Source organism: Lepidochelys olivacea (genome assembly GCF_965140295.1).
Source record: "Lepidochelys olivacea isolate rLepOli2 genome assembly, chromosome: 14".
Lineage (NCBI taxonomy): Eukaryota > Metazoa > Chordata > Testudines > Cheloniidae > Lepidochelys > Lepidochelys olivacea.
This window is the reverse complement of record NC_140424.1, coordinates 35,127,084-35,149,189: the sequence shown is the minus strand read 5'-3', so window position 1 is coordinate 35,149,189 and position 22,106 is coordinate 35,127,084. Positions and strand designations below refer to the sequence as shown.

The window sequence follows — 22,106 nt, the reverse complement described above, 5'->3', positions numbered from 1 at the left end:
CAGCCAACTCCTGGGTTATATTTAAACTGTCCAATTGCGTCTATGAACTCCTGAGGTTTTATTTCATTTAATATTAATCAGAGCTCACCATTCCCACCCAACCACTCACCTCCCTTACTGTGGGTGTACACCCATCAAACTTAATTACTGATCACTAATAAATTTAACCCTGATGGCAACAAGGGTGGGTAATCACATCTAGACCTACAGACTAGTTTTATATTGCGTGTTTGTCCCCTCACCAGGATTCAGCAGGTAGGGGGCTTCCATCTGGAACTACAGACTAGCTGCTCAGTTTGTATTTCCTCATGCACGCACTTACTCAGATGAGCTGTCAGTGTTGAGAGCTCTCATACGCTGAGTGTAAATTCAGCTGCAGAAATGCACACTTGCAAGGGTCAGCATTTGTTTGGTTTGGGTAACACCAGGGTGTGCTTGGTGCTTTCCAAACAGACAATGGGGCAGGCAGAGTCTCTGCCCCACAGAGCTCCTAGCCTGATGAGTGAGACGGGATTTTCCCCTTTGCTAGTTCATTGTGCTCTAGCGGAGCCTGCAGTAGGGCTCATTCTCTCTTGCTGTTTTATTGCCTGATGTGAGATGTATTTAGTGAATAGCTTCCTTATGAGACGTTATTGGCAGTGGGTGGCTCCCCTTAATTACCAAGGCCTGGTCTACACTAGGATTTTATATCGGTATAGCTAGGTCTCTCAGGGGTGTGAAAAATCCCTAGTCCAGACAGTGCTAGGCATATTCATCCTGGGGAAGGCAGTGCAGGAAACAGTCATGCCAGGTTAAAGCTCAGTATGGAACTTTTTGCATGAGGCAGCAAGTTGTACATGGAGATTTAGTGCACGGCAGGCTGGAGCACTGTGGATTTACACCCTGGCTTGCGGCACAGTAGCACTCAGGAGAGACAAGCTCTACAGGTCATTATGGAGCAGCGATAACTGCTCCTAGTTGGCAAGAAAGTTTCTATTTGAAGTTGAATTTTGCACATATATAGGCCGTGGTTCAGGAGAGCCAACGTTGTATTTTATGTTCCACAGGACTTAGGTCTGTGATGAAAGTTAAGCACGTGCTTCAGTGCTTTGCTGAATCAGAGACATAGGCAGATTGATTTGAAATTGGTAGGCAGCTCAGGAGGTGGGGAGGAAATCTGATTTGTGGAGAAATTTTGACTTAACATAATCGAAAGGGTCACCCAAGATACAGCCTCCCCTTCCACACGTACACACACAGAAAACCTATTTAAAATGTTGAAAGTCTTTTTTGTCTGCAGAAGTAGGTAAAAAATGAGCATCAGGAGTCTTATGAACTCCTATCAGTTCAATCGCCCCAGTGAGATCGACCAGAAAGACAGTGTCATATTTGAAATGGAAATGTTATTTGATTGTGCTTTGGGCACTACAGTGACATAGTGGGTTGTAAGGGGCATCTTTGAAACAGGCTTTCAGCAGACTCATTCCCCAGACCTCATCCTCCAGAATGTCGCAGGTGCCATGGCAATTTTCACAACATCAGAAAGTTGATAAACTAAAGAACTGAAGTCACCAGGGATGCACAGGGGATCTGAAGGAGCATATCAAGAACATTAGCATTGGAAAAGTCTAGGGCTGAACAGAATCAGATAACATGCTTTTAAAAGTTGCTAAATCCTGTTTCCACTGGGTGGAAGATCATGTTTTAAAACATGTTTTTAAATGTGACTTGTTTTACCAGTCTAGAGGTGCTTTAAGAGACAGAAAGCAAAAAGTAGAAATAAGTGGTTAGTTTTCATCATGGCAAAAGATTGACCACAATGGTTGGTTCAATATATTTACTAATGACCCAAGAAAGGGGTGAACAGTGAGGTGGCAAAATTTGCAAATGACACAAAAATATTTAATTAGTCGACCAGAGAAGACTGTGAGGAACTTTAGAGGAGCTAACCAAGCTAGGGGAATGGGCAACATAAGAGCAAATGAAATTCACTGTTGGCAAATGCACAGTGGAGGGAATCTTTTGAACTGTTCATACACTGAGTTCTAAATGGACGCAGGCAAGGAGTGGACAGTGCAATAAAATCCTCTGCTCAGTTTGGTCAGGAAAACCAAGTGTGAGGATGTGTAAGGAATGAGTGATAAGGAAAAGATTCTAACACCAGTATATTTATCAGAGGGATTCCTTCACAAGGGTTTTGTGGTCAGTGCTGGTCAGTCCATCTCAAGAAGGAAGTTGCAGAAACAGAGAGGTTCAAAGATGGACAAAAGCAGTGATTAGGGGCCTGGCAAAATTGCCCTATGCAGTGAGATTGAAAAGACTGGGACTGTTTAGTTTAAAGAGGAGACAACTAAGAGGGAACATAATAGAGGGACATAAAATAAGGAATAGGATAGACACGTCAGATCAGGTATTTCTGTTCATTGCTCTGAATACAACAAGGGGGCATTCAAAGCAGCACATTTAAAATGGATAAGAGGCAACACATTTTCACAAAACATACAATTAACCTGAGGAACTCATTGCCACAGATATCATTGCGGTGAGGAGTGTTAGCACAATTCAAAAAAGGATTAGACATATCTATGGATAAGGAAACTATCCACAGTTATCTTTGTAAGGATTTGGGAAGTGTTGGGGGAGAAAAAAAAACCCTAGTGCTTTAGAGGGGATATAAATGGAAGGGGTTAGGAAGAAATTTCCATTGAGGATGGGCTTTCCCATAATTCCCTCCTGCAGGTTTCTTGTACCTTCTTCTGAAGCATCCAGTCTGGCAAGTCCTGTGTTCCTACAGACACCAGTTTGATGGTACCTTGGTCAGTACCTTAAAGACATCAGGCACTCCAGTGCATTCATCAGTCTGGCGGAGTGAAGACAGGTCTACATGGACCTCCCTAATGCATTAGACACCTTGATAAATTGCAAAGGACCATGGCCTGGATCCAGGGCCCTCCCTAGCGGGGTGCAGGGCCTGGGACAAACCAGCCTCCACTCTAGTCTCCTCACTGTCTGCCTGGCACGCCCACCCGCTGCTCACTTCCTCACTGCCCCCAGCCCACCCGCTGCTGTCCTCCTCACCATTGGCGTGCCTGTCCGCCGCTCACCTCCTCACCCACCTGCCCACTGCTCGTCTCCTGGCCAGGGCCGGATTAACTTTTCGTGGGTCCGGCACCAAACATATTTGTGGGCCCTCCTGGGGAATGAAGGGGCCAGGGGCAAGAGCACAGCGGGCAGGGTGGATTTGATTTAAATCATGATTTAAATCAGTAGTCAGGAAGACTCGATTTAATCATGGTTTTCTACATAAAAGTGCATTCTTGTTGGTTGTTATAACCTTAATATATATTCTTCACAACTCAGAGATAGATGTAGGTTTCATTTTTAGAAGGTACACACTATACATTTTTAAACAGTGATTTATTTTGAAAACTTTTCAGATGCGTTTTACAGCTATATCAGAAAATGAATGATTGGTTATTTCATTTACCAAAGAGAATTGAAGCAGATATCATTGGGAGGTGAACTATCTCCAATTCAACAGGTTAATCATTAATATTTGGAGGATTTTCTTGCCAGGCTGTATTAGGAGGAGAACATCACCAGACAGACATTTAAATTGTTTTATTTAACTAAACAACAACGTTAAGTATTATGGATTTTTTTCTTCAACAGCAAACATAATATTTTTACAAAAAAGCATATGTCTCTCGCTTCTCACATTTTATCTCCAGACTTCTTCTCCTTGTCCAGATCTATTCCGCCCCCAACAATCTTCTATTCATTGAACTTTTCGAAACTTTTCACTTTTAAAGAGAGATAAGGGATTGACTCTGTGTACACAAATTTGCAGAGGGACAACTGTTATTTCTCACCTCTATATATTATTTATTTATTTAAAAACATTTTTGCTGTTAACAAGCATGTTACCTCTGGAGAGACACATCCCCAGTTTGAGAACTGCAAAACTAAGCGTCTCTGACGGTATCTTCTAGACTGAGAGAAAGATTAACCTAAATAATCTATACAGAAGCCTGTGGAACCCCATAAAATTGGGTCCCTAATCCATGAACTATTAGAACTCATTTACAAAACTTTTCTTAAACATTACATGAATATATTGTCTCATACCATAGAATTAGAATTTATCATCCCTATTCCATGATGAGATATAATGTATCTTAATTAAAACTATTTTTAGATAGGTTTTTTCCTCAAAAATCTGATTTTAAATACAAAAAAATCTGATTTTTTAAAAAAAGTCATTGATTTTTATCCACCCTGACAGCGGGGCATGGTGGGGCGGGGGGAGGATTGGTCCCCAGCTGGAGCGAGGCAGGGGCCAGAGGCAGGATGAGCACAGTGGGGCATGGGGGGAGGATTAGTCCCTGCTGACTGGAGCAAGGCAGGGGCCGGGGGCAAAAGCACAGCAGGGCAGGAGCTAGGGTTGGTCCCTGGAGCAAGGGAGGGGCCGGGGGTAAACTGCAAGCACAGCAGGGCTGGGGAGGGGGTAAAAAGGATCCCCTCCACTCCTGCCCACATAGAGCGGATACCTACCTTCTCCCTGGTTCTAGCCCGTTTTCTTTGTCTCTCTCTGCACTGAGCTGAGGGTGGGGGTGCACTGAGCACAGGGCTGGGGGTGCAGGGTCTGGGAGGTAGCTAGGGTGCAAGAGTGGGCTGGGAGCTGGGGTGCAGGGTCTGGCCAGGAGCTAGGGTGGTGAGGGAGAGTGCTCGAGGTTGGGGCAGGAGGTTGGGGTGTGGAGCGCTTACCTGGGGCAGCTCCCATTTGGTGTGAGGGCTGCAGGTGGGAATGTGGGAGGTGCAGGAGCTCCCGTTTGGTGCTCAGGGTGGGGGTAGGGATGTGGGGGGTGTGTGCAAGAGTCAGGGCATGGGGCGTGGGGGGGACTGGGTATGTGTGGGGGGGTGCAGGAGTCAGGGCTGGGGGTGCGGGCTGGGGCTGTGGAGGCGCTCCCAGCCCCCTGCCCTGAGCAGCTCATGCTGGTGGTATGCCCTGATTCCACCCCCTTCCCCAACGCCCCGCTCCCGCCTCTTCTCCGCCTCCTCCCCTAGCGGCGAGCGGGCTGCGGCTCCGCTTCTCCCCCTGCCTGGCGCGGGCGATCATCTGTTCGGCAGCAGGGAGGGGGAGGGGCGGAACGAAGCAGGCTGTGGGAAGAGGCAGGGGAGGAGCTTGGGTGCCGGCGGAGCCTGCCCCGCTGCAGCAGGAGTCGGGAGCACCAAGCTTCTGCCCCCACAGGAGAGAGCAGGGGAGGGGGGCGGAGAAGAGCAGGCTGGGCCAGGGCCCCTTTGGTGCGTGGGTCGGGCGCCATGGTAAATCCGGTACTGCTGCCCGCTACTCTCCTCACCATCCGCCTGGACGTCCCCAGCCCCCACGTCTGCCGGACCGCCTCTCTCCTCCTCGCCATCTGCCTGCCTCCTCACTCCCCTCGCGCCCACTCCCCATTCACCTCCTCACCCCGCTTGTCTGCCCGCTTCCTGCCTCACCTCCCAGCCCACCTCCTCACCTGAGCATCGGGACAAATGGCATCCCAACTGTGCATCGGTCAGAATGCGGGACAAAGGGCTAAATATCGTTACCGTCCCAATTTTATTGAAGCGCGGGGCTCCCCAAAGCGCTGGGCCTCTGGTGGTCACCCTGATTCACCCTACCTAAGGGACGGCTCTGCCTGGATCTACAAAGGGGTTTAGGTGTTGCAATGCTGAGTGTTGCAATGCCCAACTTTTAGACACCCTGAAAATCGCTGGACTCCACAAAGCCTGGGTTAGGTGCCCAGGCTGCCTCCACAATGAACGGGGAGCGAGATGCTCCTAAAAATGGGATCCACGCAAACCACACACTAGTTAGCCAATGGGAGATGCCAAGGAGAGGGGGGAGGCTAAGCCATGCCCTTCTCAGGGAGCTAGTCACCCAACTCTGAGCTGCAGGGAGGCACCTGTCTGTGCTAGTGACCCACAGCTGGGAACCCATCTCCTGGAGTGTGGGGCCTAAGGCATTTCTTGCTAGAAGCACTGGAGGAGGAGGAGGAGGAGATGCTGCTTCCTCCCTTACAACACTGATCCCAGTGGTTAGAGCACTTCCCTGGGATGTGGGACACCTAGACGCAATTTTCCCCTCTGCGAGGGGGGGAGAAAGGATTTGAAGAGGGTCTCCCACCTCTCACAAGATTGCTGTAACCACTGGGCCATGGGACATTCCAATGTGGGGATCCCTCAATCTCTCCTGCTGAGACCCTTGCACTGTGTATAAAAACTTAAACAGTCACTGGGCAGAGAGACCGAGCATGTGAGAATGACTGTGTAGCCTGGCGGTCAGGGCATCCCCCAAAGGGACGCTGGGTCCTGCCCACCTGCCCCAGGGATACAGTTCCAGAACTGGGCTCAGGCATAGGTGAGGGATTTAGTGACTCATTCTGACAGTCTGAGAGCTGCACTGTGCTCTGAGTGCTGCTTAGTGCTGGACCTACGTGGAGGAAGGAAGGACAAAAGTAGCTTTTTGACATTTTTACACTTGCCCCAATACCTGGGGCTGCCAGGAGCCAATTCAGATCCTGGCATTATGAAAAGCAGCCTCAGGGCTTCTCCATCTTGCCCCAGCAGGCAAGATCTACAAGGGGGCCATCACATCTGCTGGGGATCAGTGGAGTTCAGCAGCACTCCAGCCACACCCTTTACATCCCACCACACTTCCAACAACCCTTCAACCCTGGGGAGATGGAGGAGATGCAAGGGGGTGACCTAGAGCTGGTTACACTGGGTTTACACCATCTGAGGATTCCCCTACACTGACAGAATTCCCAGCTGGATGCCTACACTGGCTTTCCGGCCCCTCTGCACTGCTGGAGTGGTACAAAGGGACCAGGGTAACATCAAAGATCTGACCAGCTTCATGCAACAATGTATACAGGAATGTAAGAGGTTTAATGTTACACTTAGTCTTGTTTTCATGTGGCATGGCATGTTTGTAAGCTTCTACCCTTTGTACTGCAACACCCTCTGTGTCCTGCAGCTTATTCACTGCACTTGTAGAGAAATCCCAGCAGTTTGCTAACATGGGTTTGGTTTCATTTGTTTCTCCCCTTGTTCAGAGCAAGTTATAATGAAGAGGACGATTTTCTCATTCTTTCATGGCTTCACTGTGAGTTCCTCGCTGCCTGGATACGTCGTTTTCTTCATTGCTCTGCACATTCACAATTTGGCATCAGGTGGGAATTCCTATTTATCCATGAGATTTCTGTCTGCTCATATATCTTCTCCTTCTAAAAGTACCAGTTCTCTCACATTATAGCCTCATGTCATTCACCATGCCTGTTCACCCTGGAAGATCATGCAAGTCACAAACTGGTCTCTTGGTTCCAGATTTTTGTCTGCATTCTAGTGCCATGACTTCAGAAAGCTGCCAGGTCCTCCCAGTTAAGAATTTCCTCCTCTTGGGGGTGGTGTTTCCCTGAGGGACACATGGCTGGTTTAACAGCCCAGCACCGCTCCCTTCAGCCCCTGGCACAGGAGTATTCTGGGAGTACTTGGGGCCTGATTTGCAAAAGTGAAAAACACTCACCACTGCCAGCGAATTCCATGGGAGTGTGGTGTGGACATGTAACATGCCATAAGAATGCAAATCGGGCCCTAGGTGTCTCAAGTTAGTGGACAGTTTTGGCCTTAATGTCTCTGTGCCTCAGTTTCCCATCTGGAAAATGGAGATAACAAAACCTCCCTACCTCAAAAGGATGTTATGAAATTAAAATAATTAGTTTTAGTTGACACACTCAGATAGGGATGAGCACCACAGAAAAGCCCTTGAGTAGATAATATAATTCTATATCTAGTGCAGGATTTGGAGGGTGGCAGTAAATATGGCCTGGAGCCTCTCTGAATTATTAGGATAAAAAGAAGCATTGAATAGCTGCTAATTCACTGAGCATTGATCTATCCTGTGCACTGAATGAGTCAGGGATCCCATGGAAAAAATACCATGTTTTCAAGTAATTAAAGACTGTAGCATAATGAACACACACAAGGGGGCACAATTAAGGTTTCATGGAAAACCTTAATTCTGGCATTTCCTAGTCTTGGAGTGCTTGACTTGGCCACCTTAACATAGTTGCTGTCTGTAATTAATCTATACTGTTTCTATCTTTTTCTCAAAAAGAAAAGGAGGACTTGTGGCACCTTAGAGACTAGCCAATTTATTTGAGCATGAGCTTTCGTGAGCTAGAGCTCACTTCATCATCTTTTTCTGGCATTCTATGGTGCAATCACATTGGTAACTGACTCGAAGGTTGCACTTATTACAGTGAAACATTTTACGATACAATAACATACAAATTGTGACTAAACTGCTTTAGTAATGATGATAAACTGGCATTTCCTCAGTCCATTTTGCTTCAGGCACTGCCTCTTCTCCTTTGTGGGTACTAGTCTCATACCCTCTGTCTGTGTTAGAGAATTGAACCATTGCTCATTGAACAGGAGGGCTGTTCTAGTGTAAACACCAGTGCTGCATTGTATCCACACTCTTTCTGTTTGCACCCTGCCCACTTTTGTGCCCTGCCACACTGTTGCACCTAAATTAATGTCCATTCAGTTTCTCTCGGACTTCATCACTTTTTTCCACTGGTACATTTCACAGCACAGTTTACAGTGACTGGACCTGACCATCCAATCACCACCTCCGTAGGTGGGGAGGCCGTCCTGCCCTGCCACCTCTCCCCCAGGATGAGCGCTGAGAACATGGAGGTGCGATGGTTCCGGTTCCAATATCATTCAGTTGTCCACCTGTATCAGGAGGGACAGGATAAGTATGAAGAGCAGATGCTGGAATATCACGGGAGGACAGAGCTGCTGAAAGATGGCATCACTAATGGGAGTGTTTCCCTGAGAATATACCAGGTCCAGCTCTCTGATCATGGGCAGTATACATGCTTTTTTCAATACAGTATATTTTATGAAGAAGCCATATTGGAACTGATGGTATCAGGTCAGTTATAGTGTTTTATTGTTTTTATTTGCCAGCAGTATAATAAATGGAGTAATTGCTCATTGTGATTTACCCCTTGATCGCTCTCATTCACACATGAATATCCAGAATTCTCTTTTAGCTTCCAATTATTGCACAGCAGGGTCAATCCCTGAGGAAAAATGGAAGAATTTTGCTTATGTGCTCTGTACTTGGGGCAGTTTCTAAATTTTATTTTAAACATAGTATAGAGTTCAAATATTTCTCTGACAATAAACAAACCCACTGTGATAATTTGAGGACTCTGTCTGTATAGTTTATGAATTCTGTTTGATATTGTGAAGTTGTTTTTATGAAAATTGCTGTATCATAGAATGTCTCTATGTCTACGTGTATCCACCATTACTGACCAAGTCGTAGCACATACACCAGACTATTTACAATGAGGAGTAGTTAGCTTTAACTACTTTTTAACTCTGACCTGTCAATAAGTATGCTAAGGATGTTAGCTGGAACTGGGAAGAAGCCACTTCCTTCTGCTGGTCTGAAGGGGGACTGGAGTTTAGTGAGTTGAAAATTACGAGAAACAGAACAAAGGAACCAGGTGTTAGTGATGGGACATAGAAACTAGAGACAATCAGTAGGACAGGAACAAGAAACTTTGGGAAAGAGAGAGGAAGAACGCAGACCAGCCAAGACCAGAGAAGACTGTCTGAGAGAGGGAGGTTCGCTGGCTGAGAAGACAAGCCATCTGCTGCAGCAAAATCTGACCCAGCCCAGAGAATGCTCTGGAGTGGTAAGGAAATTGTGAGAGGGAAATGCATGTAGGTCTATTATTTTTCTATAGATCCGTGTTTTCAAGAAAAGAGCAATGGTGTTAGAATCCTGTGCAAAGTCTCTGTGTGTTACCCTACCACATAATATGTGGACCCAGAATGCCCACACAGCTGGAGTTCTGGGACAACAAGGGAGTATTTAAGCTGTGGGGCTGCCTATGGGAACAGCACTGGTCCCAGCAGGGGCTGGGCAGTTGGACCATGAGGTCTCACTTCTTGAGGGGTGTAAGATGGAGGATCTGCACCCCCAGAGTGGTCTGAGAGACCTCAGGCCTTGTCTGTGCCTGGACTCTGCTCAGACTCTAGAGGTTTAAAACACACGTGATTCAATGGTTGGATCCCCTCACAGCAGTCTGGTGAGTGGCCAAGAGGGGGTGCTTGACAAAGCTGTGACACCCCCTCACTCTCTTCCCTTGGGTTCTGCTTATATCAGGTGTCTGTCATTTGCTTATTTAAACATAGAACACTTCATCTGAAACCTTTCCAGCAGGTTTTTTTTCTTTCCCTCACATATTATGGGCCAAACCTCGAGAAGGGCTGATCACTGATGACTCCCACTGAAACTGCAGTTACTCAGTGCCTCTCTGGATCTGGATCTGTGTCTATTAACTGATTTTTTTCATCATACAATTGGATCAATTTCTTTTGGAATTGCCTTGTTATTTTCATAGTCCCATACCCCTCTGGAATAGAGCCAGTTGGGAATTTTTTGACCAAGCTTTTCTTTCATCAAAAATTGCTGATTTGTTGAAACTGAAACTTTCCGTGGGAAAGGGTTGGTTTCAACTGAGTTTTTTACTCAAAAATTTTGAAAAAAAGTTTCAAAATTGTCAAAACGTTTTTGTTTTGATATTTATAACATGAGAAAATCCATTTTCCAGTTTAAAATCAACTGTTTGTTTTAAAATGTAAGCTAATTGTAGTAAATAAGTAAAAGTTGTCAAAATTGAAATGAAATGTTTCAACTAACTTGACTCAAAATGCTTTGGGGATTTTTGATTCATGAAAGTTTTTGGAGACTTTGATTTTTTGTCTCAGTTTTCTAGGAGAAATTTTTTGTATATATCTTGAAAGTTTTCACAGGGCAGGAAAACTGCTTCCTGCCCAGCTCTGTTCAGGAACTAAGTTCAGGAAGAACATTCTCATAGTATCTCAGGATGCTGTCAGAGTATCTCAGTATCTTTATCTACAGATAACTCGAAGCTCAATATAAATGACAAATTGAATTGTGAAATAATCATTTTTAGATAAAGCAATAAAGTGACCTGTCACCTGAAGAAATATATGAAAATAGTCAGAATGAATTTACTCTCAGTCTTAGTCTCTATAATATTAATCTCCCCATAAAAGAAGAATCCCAGTCCAGATGAAACCAATAGAAGGAAACTGCAATGTAAGGCATAAGATATAAATTAGGAGAGGAAGAATAAAAAGCCAAAGCCAAAAACAAATATCAAGAAATTGTTTCAATGTTTATCAGGGGTTGGTAGTCTGCCAGAGAGTTGGTGGGTAAGGTGTACCAATACAGAAGAAAGGGAGCAATCAAAGAGGATAAGGATGTTACAGAGAAGCTAAATGTTTTCTTTGCGCTAGTCGTCAGCACAGAGGAGATATCTGCTCATCTCAGCTAATAAAGATGAGGCATTGTCAGAGAGTGATGTATCAAAAGAGGAAAAGCTGGAACAAACTAATGAATTAAATAGCAAGGGTGCGTGCACTAGTGAGATTCTGATATCTAGCTGAGTAAAGTATTGCAGGCCATAGTGAAGGGAACAGCCCCCCCAGCACTCAGTGACACACACCTGCAGTGAGTTTTCCACATAGCTCACTCTGACAGTGGGTGCTGGGGACAGAGAAAAGAGTTAATTTGCTACTTCTCGTGAAGGGTATGCTCCTGTCTGCTTTGCTGAAAGTGTAGAATTAACACAGGTTCATTCCATTCTCCTCTAGCTATGGGCTCGGACCCCCACATCTCTGTTGATGGTCACCAGGATGGAGGAATCCTGGTTGTGTGTCAATCAGCAGGGTGGCACCCAGAACCTGAGGTTCAGTGGAAAGATCACCATGGGAAGCTGCTATCACCTGCCTCTGAAAAAATATCCAAGGAGACCAATGGCCTATTTCAAACTCAGATTTCTATTGTTATAACAGAAGATTCCAACCAGAATTTGTCCTGTTCTGTCAGGAACCCGCTCGTCAACCAAGAGAAAATATCAACAGTTTTCATAGCAGGTCAGTGCCCATCCACACTGCACTGGGGTCTGACAAGACATTACAGATGTTAGTGGGGAGTATATAGTATTGTGCGATTATTACTGACCCCCTGTTTATAGCTTTTCTCTGGGTAACACAAGACACCCTCTCTTACACTCTTACCTTGGTTTCTTTCTTGCATTACATCCAGAAGACTACACTAATCTAACAGCAGCGCCAAGGGCCCCGTCAGGATGCAGGCAGGAGTCAGGACAAACTCCCACTGGCTTAAATGAAATCTCTACCTGAGTAAGGAGTGAAGGATCAGGCCTGAGTGTCATATTTTGGTGGAGTGGCAGCATGTTTGAAGTTGTGGCAGAGTTTTATTGTGACAGCACTGTTAAACCTTTATTTTTAAGAAATGTAGTAAAAATGGTTAAAAAAAAATACCACAACCAAACCCAGCCCTATTGTTATGGGTTGGACATAAGATTGGCACTCACATGTTCCCGGAATACCAGACATTCCGGTACTTCTGCGAATGGTGTGACGCCGCCCCCATTGGTGTGATCCTGATCCCGCTGGTGAGGTGGTGCATGTGAGGTCAAGCTGAATGGTGGGCCGCTATCTTTAAACTTGCACCACCCTGCCCCCACCAGTGTGACCTTGTACACACTGTGTGTGTGAGGTCATGCTGCACCAGGGTGGGAGGTGCCATTTTTGAAAGCCAGAAATGGCAGAGCAGCATGCCCCATCTAATACCAGACAAAACCACATCTGGTTGTGTCCCAGTGCAGGACAGGGGACAAAGGTCTCAAACGGAGGACCAGTCGGTTTAATACCAGATGAGCAGCCTCCCTAGTTGGCCATAACCACTGCCCTTCATTTAAGACAGGGGTAAGAAGCCATTAAGCCCTTTTGTGGAACCAGAACGCTGAAAAAACTAACAGCCTCCACCCCAAATATAGGCATATGCTACTACCCAAAACAAAGGCCTGTGTCACGCAGATGTGGGTGGAGGGGTTTGGCTGGGTATTATTTTGGTAGAGGGGTGTGTGTGAGAGAGAAGCAGTGAGTACACAGCACAGAGGCGGACACAGGGAAGGAGCATAACAAGCACTGGGAGTGTGGGCCTGAGAAAAGCATAGCAAGAGAGTTCTGGGCTGAGTGCTGGCTGAAAGGGGCTTGGAGCTGTGAGCAAAACAATGGTTTGATTCCTTCTGCTTTGCAGAAGATCTGACCCTACGTATGTGGTTTGGTTATTTTGTTGATGACCAGCTCACCACAGTGCCCTCCCAGATCCAGAAACAGACTCCAGCATTCCTGAACTCCAGTTTTCTACTGCAGTCTAGTGAATAGCTGTGTAACTCAAGGGAAAGTGTGTGTCAGGCCTGTCTCTGGTAACTAGCTTAGTAGGAAGCTAGCCATAGCTCAAGTAGTAGAAGTTAGCGCTGAAGCTCTATAGGGTCTGGGTTCAAACCTTTCTGCTCCTGCTGCAAGAAGTTTACAGTTGCATATAACAGAGTTTCTTTTTTAAAAATACTGGTTGATTTAATTCACACAATGAAAAAACATCGTTTAAAAAAGCTGTTTGATCTCAGTGGGAGTTGGAAGTGGCAGCCTTATGGAGTGCTGGAATCGGAGTGTATTATTGACAGCCATGTCAAGAATGTGAAGGCTGCTAGGAATGAAGGAATGTTTTTTCCTTCACTTCTGATTTCTAGGCTGTTCGGGTTGTGGTGGGTGGGTTGTGCCTTGGTACCACCTTAATGGTCACTAAGGAAATTTTTTGTTTTTGTTAATTAAATTAATAGTTAGCCATTAGTGTAATAAAATAACAACAACACTTTGCATGTTTACGGCACTATTCATCTGAGAATCTCAGATTGCTGCATTCTGGTATTTGCTGAAAAGGCTCTGGTGTTGCCCATTGTTTCATAATCACATAATAAAGAACCCCGTCCTGGTGCCCAGGCTCCCCACACAGAAATAAGGACCCTAGGGGGTTGTTACTTGGACTTTCCTCACTCAAATTTTGTTGCAATTAAAATCTTGCAACAAGATATTGTACATATACATTTTCTTTGGAGTTTAGTTAAATTTTGAATTGACAACGGGAAAATGGTTCTAAACCAATGAATGTATAAGAGTGCAGGGAAGGTGGGAGGAGGAGGAGAGATAAAAGCAAAGCTTGGGAAGCAAGTTTCCCTGGAGATTAATTAAATAGGGCCTACAGTTTGGGACTCACAGTGCAGTCTGCTGCAGAGATTCCCATTTCATGGAGGTCTCTGATACAAAATCATGGAGCAGGTCCTCAAGGAATCCATTTTGAAGCACTTGGAGGAGAGGAAGGTGATCAGGAAAAGTCAACACGGATTCACCAAGGGCAAGTCATGCCTGACCAACCTGATTGCCTTCTATGATGAGATAACTGGCTCTGTGGTTATGGGGAAAGCGGTGGATGTGATATACCTTGACTTTAGCAAAGTTCCCAGATGACACTAAGCTGGGGGGAAAGGAAGATACACTGGAGGGTAGGGATAGGGTCCAGAGTGACCTAGACAAATTGGAGGATTGGGCCAAAAGAAATCTGATGAGGTTCAAGAAGGACAAGTGCAGATCCTGCACTTAGGAAGAAAGAATCCCATGCACCGCTACAGGCTGGGGACCGACTGGCTAAGCAGTGGTTCTGCAGAAAAGGACTGGGGATTACAGTGGACAAGAAGCTGGATACAAGTCAGCAGTGTGCCCTTGTTGCCAAGAAGGCCAAAGGCATATTGGGCTGTATTAGTAGGAGCATTGCCATCAGATCGAGGGAAGTGATTATTCCCCTCTATTCGGCACTGGTGAGGCCATACCTGGAGTACTGTGTCCAGTTTTGGTTCCCCCACTACAGAAGGGATGTGGACAAATTGGAGAGAGTCCAGCAGAGGGCAAGGAAAATGATTAGGGGGCTGGGGCACATGACTTATGAGGAGAGGCTGAGGGAACTGGGGTTATTTAGTCTGCAGAAGAGAAAAGTGAGGGGGGATTTGATAGCAGCCTTTAATTACCTGAAGGAGGGTTCCAAAGAGGATGGAGCTAGGCTGTTCTCAGTGGTGGGAAATAACAGAACAAGGAGCAATGGTCTCAAGTTGCAGTGGGGGAGGTCTAGGTTGTATATTAGGAAACACTGTTTCACTAGGAGGGTGGTGAAGCACTGGAATGGGTTACCTAAGGAGGTGGTGGAATCTCCATCCTTAGAGGTTTTTAAGGCCTGGCTTGACAAAGCCCTGGCTAGGATGATTTAGTTGGTGTTGGTCCTGCTTTGAGCAGGGGGTTGGACTAGATGACCTCCTGAGGTCTCTTCCAACCCTAATATTCTATGATTCACTGACCCAGTCCAGCAGTGCTTGGCTGCTGAGATTTATCAAGGTCTCATGGCACTGAGGCTACAGAGCAGATATTTATTTACTGTTAAATTTAGTGATACTTCAGGGACTGAGATAAGGGGAACAGGAATCCAAATGAGGTCTCGTTTAACATCGATGAGCACTGAGAATAGGGTAGCAGAAAAGATGACAAAGGCCAAATGTTCAGCCAAAACTCAGGGCTTGTCTACACCTGAAACGTTGCAGAAGCACAGGTGCAGCTGCCCTGCTGTTGCACGTCAGTGTAGACGCTCATTACAGCAATGGGGAGAAGGGTTCTCCTGTTGTTGCAGTGAACACACCTCCTGAAGAGGCAGTAGCTGGGCTGAGAGAAGAATTCCACCATCGATTTAGCGCTGCCAGCACCGAGGGTTTGCTTGGCTGAACTACATTGGTCAGGGGCATGGATTTGTCACAGCCCAGAAAGACATAGCTGGGTCGACCTGACTTTCTAGTGTAGAGCAGGCCTGTGCTTCACGTTTGTGCCTAGGCTTTGCAGGTGACAATATTTGTATTCACAGAGTTACAGGCTCGTGGTGTCAGAGCACACTGTTAGACCGGAAAACATTAACTGTGACATTCCTGGGTGCAAAGGCATTTTCACCTTAATGTTACGTTCCTACCTAATTTACAGTTAACAAAGGCTGGGATTTTCAAAAGAGGGTTAAACTCCCAAATCCGTCTGACAGTCTAGCCACCGAGGCAACTGGACTCTGAGATAAATGGTCACTCACGCCAAAAACCACAAAATATTCAAGTTACACCCAGTCCCAAGAGACCAGTCTCTCACCCAGATCAATTTGAATCCCAGATCTCACTCTAAAGACTGCGCTGGCAGCCAGTTCTATAGTAAACCTACTAAAGGTTTATCAGCTCAGAAAAAGGAACGAGAGTTATTGAGAAGTTAAAGCAGGTAAAAATACAAGTACAGGTGAATCACAGTCTATAATTTCAAAAGGTAGCAGAGATGTAGTAATCTGTCAATTTCCAAAAACTCTTTCAGGGCTACCCAGAATAACTCAGGGGATCACCACCTCCTTGTTCAGTTATTCTGCCCTCTTAGAATCCAAACTGTCCAGAGATGAAGAATTTTTCCTTGTGTTCATACTTATAACTTCTTCTCACAGGAGCCAAGCTCACAACAACACTTCCCATGCAGGTCCCTTTTTCATGGGGTGGGGAAGGAATGCACTTAACAAAGTCTTTGATCCCTGATCTCACACAATGGCTCATTTGCAGATAATGAACAGGAGGACTTTTTCTTTTTTTGATGAGTTACATAGTCACAGAGGTTTACAATGCCAATGCTTGCTATCACTTCATACCATGGGGTATAGTTGAGTGAGAACAATGCATGCAGCATCCTACAAGCATTTTGGAAAACACTAAACACATCCCTATCAACTGAACCTCTATTATTTATTTTGATGATGCTAACACATAGATAAGCAAGACTGGTTTTCAGCTGCGCATGTATAAGTGTTCAGTGAGTCCTGGGGACTTGGCATGAGCAGGCATCTCATCTGCCAGCATCACAGAGGGATTAATATTTAACAAGCTGGGCTCCCTGTTTGTTCCCTGTAAGTATTTCACTGGTCTGTTGTAGGAAGGGGGATCTGCCTCTCTCCCGCTCAGACCAAGCCCAAGGATTCAGAGACCATGCTGGTTTCACTAGTTCCTATGTTACCCTTTCAAAAACGTGACCATGTATTTTCTGCCCATGTAAGGCCCAATGACACTGCAACTACGGCCATGTCAGGGTGTCTCTGGCTGCACTGCGACACAGGTCAGATCTGCAATGCAGCTGGGACCTTCGCCATATTCCACAAGCAGGTTAAGGCTTGGACTTCCACTGGTTTAGAAGCAAAGCATGGAGGGCCATAGCTCACCATGAAATCCATAGGTAGCCCCCGATGACTATTCCAGTCAGACACACTCTTTGCTCATAATATGACCGCATTTAGTCAGGGTTTGCAGACTAATGACTGTCACAGATTTACAGGATCTGTACTAAGTAACTCATTGCAAAATACTGCAGGTGCACTCCGTATCCCACCAGCCGCCAGCGACTGTCATGGATTTACACAATTTGTTCTGTGCCCCAGCCTTTAAGCAGGGAGGGGCCCTTGAGAGTGCCAGACCCCCAAGGGGTCAGATTTTGCCACAAGAATAGGCAACACAGGCTCCACTGAGCCTCCAGGCTCCAGCACTCCTGCTTCTCACAGTGAGGTCTGCCCAGCAAGCCCCTGTGAGGTAGACGCTCTTTCCGAGACTTTTACTCCCTTCAGGGGCCAACAGACTTCAGCGAGTAAGAATCTGCAGTGATACCAGGCAGCCTTTGCCTTTTAATAGTCAACTGGAATACAGAATCAGGAAGCCCTTAGGTTAGCATAGAGAGGCCAAGGTTAAAACACAGCCCATACCAGCCCCAGGGCTCCCTTGTCAGGGGCCGTCTCCAGCACATTCAGTCTCTTGGCAATCTAATGAGCACAGATGGCCCTCATACAAGCTGTGTGTTTGACTGTGCTTCCTGATGGGTTGCAGGAGTCAGCAGACTGATGCTTAAGCTTTGTAGCAGCAGTCAGCAATCCAGTATCTACACAGTGCATTTTGTACCTGTCTGTAACCACTTCTGTTCCAGTCCCCAGCTACTTCCTGGCTCTGACCCCCTCCACTGTACCTTCTGACTGTGATGCTGATTAACCTTGGGGCTTAGGCTTCTCACTCCCAGCTCTGACTCTTGGCTTTGATCCCAGGCCCACCCCATCTGGATCTAGCTCTAACTGGTATGCGGAACTCTTGCTCCAACCATTAGGCCAGACCACCCATGACCTGGTTGCTGACATCCTATGAGACAGGCAGCTGTAGGAACCATCTTGGTGTCCTTTCTTTGTCTCTGATCCTTTGTCTTAGTCCCAGGTGAGAGCCCTGTGTTTCTGTGAGCCCAGTTCTTACCACTGCCTCCTGTCACCTCTGCCCATCATTGGCCTGCTGCAGAGCCGTGCTGAGCTCACATGTTCACCCAGTCCTTCAGGCGTCTCCTGTCTCTCTCAGGGCTTCCATTGATATGGGCTGGTCCCAGCCAGTCCTGAGCGACCCATTCAGATCACCCCAGACAAACATCTCATGTCTCCTGCTTTGCTCCAGGGGCAGCATTTTAACCCTTCTGCACCCACTGGGTAGCAATACCAAGGTGATAGGTAGAAAATCATAAAAACATTACAGACAGTTTCCACATTGTCACAATGCCGCTTTCTTTTGCAGAGCTGTTTTTCCCAAGGGCCAATCCCTGGATGGTGGCTCTGGGTGTGATCCTAGCTCTCCTGGCTCTTCTGATTGCCCTGGCCAGTTACTGCTTCTGGAGGCAACACAGAATGAAAGGTAAAGTTAGAAAGGGACAGAATGTGGAGAGAATGAGGGAGATTTTCTGTTTTGGGTTTTTTTCTTCCTTTTAAAGAGAGGGGTTGACACAGGGACTGGACGTCAATGTTCTGAAGAGAGATTTGGACACTGAGAGATGGAACGAGGCTGAGGGAGAACAAATCATTCAACCTGAAGAAAATATCAAGTGCATTCACCCCTATAGCTCTCACTAAACAATCCAGTCCTGGCATTGTTGTTCACTAGTCAGCGGGGATCCATATTGTCTCAGTTGGAAACAAAAATGTGACATTAAATGAACGGCACATGGAACTTCCACTGAATGGCAGCAGATTTGGGGGCCTTGCAGCAGGTCATTTCCCTATTGGTAGAGAATTCAGTGACAAGTAGGGAGGGTATCTCCTAGTATAATTTATTATCAGAATGTACACAGGTCCTCTTTGTCTGGAACAGATGTGGCCAAAACTGCCAGCAGGCAATTGCCCTTTGGACAGAAATCTCAGAAATCTCTGCCCTTCTACCAAGGAGCAGCTTCCTTGATTGCTCCCGCCTAGTCACTAAAGCCCAGATACACAAAGGGACATAGGTACCTAAACTCCTGATTTAGGCACCCAAGTCTCCGTTTTAGGCACTGCTGCAATCCACAAAACCCTTTCTCGTCTGCCAGTTAACCTTGTAGGTGCTTAAACTCACTCAATGCCTACATCTTTTGCAGTAAAAAGTTCCCTGGGCACCTGTGTTTCTGCCTCTGGGCATGTGCACGGCTGCTTTAGTCTAGGCACCCAGATGCCTATCTAGGGTTATTTCTGGGTTTTTCTGGACATTTGCCTCTTTTTTGATCTTCCACCCTCCATCCGGGCAGATTTTTCAAATAAGAGGCAATTTCTGAGATTTTTGCGGTACACACGTTGTAGCTCAGAAAGAGCCGTCTCACACCCCGATTGGTCCCTTCCCTGCAGCCACAGCTGGATCCCACCCATCCAGGCCCCAGCACCCAGCCCTGGGGACGGGGAGAGGCCTGCACAGAGGCGCTGACTGTTGGGCTGGTGCTGCGTCCCAGGCCTGCGCCAGCTACCGTGCCACCATGACAGAGAGCAACACTGCCCCCCACTTCGAGTGTGAGATCCCAGTACACACATACCCTCCAACACCCCAAATACCCCCTCCCAGTACCCACGCTCCTCCAGCACCCCCCCATACCCTCTCCAACTCCGTTCCCCCCCCCCCACCCCATTCTCCCCACAGCAGAGTCCTCTTTTGGGGAACCTGAAATACAGTAGCCTGTCTTACCTACAGAGCCTGATCTGACAGGTGTTCTCAGAGCACTCCTACCAGATCAGGACCCATACAAAATCTGGCCAAAGGAGGACCTGGTCGTGCCATCTCCCTTATAACCTTCAGCCCAGTGGTTAGAGAGCTCACTTGGGAGACTCGGATTTAATTTTCCCTTACCCCTGATAGTGACAGATTTTGGATAGGGGTCTCCCACCGCTCAGAAGAGTGCCCTAACCACTGAGCTGTGAGCTCCCACCTCCATCTCTCCTGATGAGGTTGGTCCACTATGTATAACCACCTCATCATTGGGACCGAGAGAGAGAGACGCCATAGCCTGGTGGTGAGGGTTGCCACCTGGGATGTGAGAGACCCAGGGAGCCAGTCCCCAGCTCCAGAGACTCTTTAATTATTTCTGTGCAGTAGCACAGCTTCCTCAGGAGAGTCTGAGGGAGCCCCACATCAGAATATCCCAGGGCTCAGTGGTTGGTTACAGCACTTTCCTGAGAGGGAGAGACCCCCGCTGTCAAATCCTTTGTCCCCTGCAGGCAGAGGGGAAATTGAACCTGGGTCTCCCACATCCCAAATAAGGGCCCTAACCACTGGGCTAGAAGTCAGAAGGGAGGTGACAGCTCCTCCTCTGGCCATGGAGTTAGGCAGGCACTTAACTTGTTCTCATAAGCACCTGACTTGGAACCCGTTTTCCAGCTGAGAATCGCTAGCAGGGTTAGGCAGCTCCCTGCAGCCTGGACTTCGGTGCTGAACTCTGAAAGGGGGTGGAGCTTAGCAAACACCCCTCTGGTCAGCATCTCCCATTGGCCAACTTAGGTGGCTCCCTGCCTAGAATGCTGGCTTTTGTGAATCCCATTCTAAGGCATCTCTCGATTCTCCCCCGATTCATTGTATAGGTATAGGGAGCCTGGGTGACTAACACAGGCTCTGTGGAGCACAGTGTCGCCACTCCTAGATTCTCTCGTGAACTAGCCCCTGGCAGTTAGGTTCTGAAATACCTTTGTGGATCTGTCTCTAACTGCTTTAGACATCTTGTTTCCCTTCTGCTCAGACCCCAGAGCATTCTGCTTGGGAGAACCCAAGATCAAATCTCCTGCATTGCAATAACACCTCTGCCACTGCCATGGGGTGAGCTGGGGCTCATCTCCACCCAGATCTGTGGTTTCTTTGAAGCAGGGGACTGCGGAGTCCCCAGGTGCAGCCTTCAGTATGGCCAACCTCAAATACTCAAAGACCATGAGTCAGGCCCCCGAAATCATGAGATTGACTTAAAAATAATAATTTGGGATTCATTTTATTTGCCTTCTGGTTTTGGAGCCTTTAGCTGTCATGTTTTCAATCTTTTCTCCCCACCCTCCCTGTGATAAAATCAGGAGGGTGGCAACACTGATGCCCCGATCAAGGGTCCTCTCTACCAGGAACGGACATGGCCAAAGCTGCACACAGGCAATTGCTCTTTGTGCAGAAACCTCAGCTCAGAGACCACCACCCTGGTACCAAGGAACAGCTCCCTTGATTGCTCTCTCTTGGCCGCTAAGGCCTGGATCACAAAGGTATTTAGGTGTCTAATCTCCAGACATAGGCACCTAAACCCCTGTGAGGAGGGACACTTGACCAGGATCAGATGACTTCAGGGATGGGGTGGACTTAGGCCCTCCCAAAACTGGAGGCTCACCTTCTCCATCGAGCAGACAGACCACAAGACCTCATTTCAGAATGGACAAGTGTCAGGTGACTCTGTGAACTGTGCCAGTTATATTGCCTATGCCCACAGCTCCATGGAGGAGCCTCCAGCTAGTATCCCTGGCAGGTCACATGACCAGGATGGAATATAGGCTGGCGGCCAGGTGCAGGAAAAGACCTGGTCTGGATCTATCCACAGCAACCTGGCAGGAGGCTTGGCAACATAGCCAGAGAGGGGCTTAGCCAGAAGAGGCCCTGGGGAGAGCGGAGAAGCAGCCAACCCGGGAGAGGCTTCAGAGAAGCCTAGAAAGCCACAGGCTGTATAGGAAGCGGCCCAGAGAAAAGCAATTCAAGGTTACTGAGCACAGTGAA

General features: G+C 47.1%; 1 protein-coding gene across 1 annotated transcript in view; it reads left to right on the top strand.

The window, feature by feature from the left end:
- LOC311530568 (butyrophilin subfamily 1 member A1-like) overlaps positions 1-22,106 on the top strand; it is a 45,788-nt gene that overhangs the window by 7,541 nt on the left and 16,141 nt on the right. The window contains exons 2-5 of the mRNA XM_084647361.1: positions 7,080-7,196; positions 8,621-8,968; positions 11,734-12,015; positions 18,651-18,767. Of these exons, the coding sequence (XP_084503487.1) occupies positions 7,091-7,196; positions 8,621-8,968; positions 11,734-12,015; positions 18,651-18,767 (853 nt within the window). The 5' untranslated portion in view covers positions 7,080-7,090. The remainder of the gene's footprint in view (positions 1-7,079; positions 7,197-8,620; positions 8,969-11,733; positions 12,016-18,650; positions 18,768-22,106) is intronic.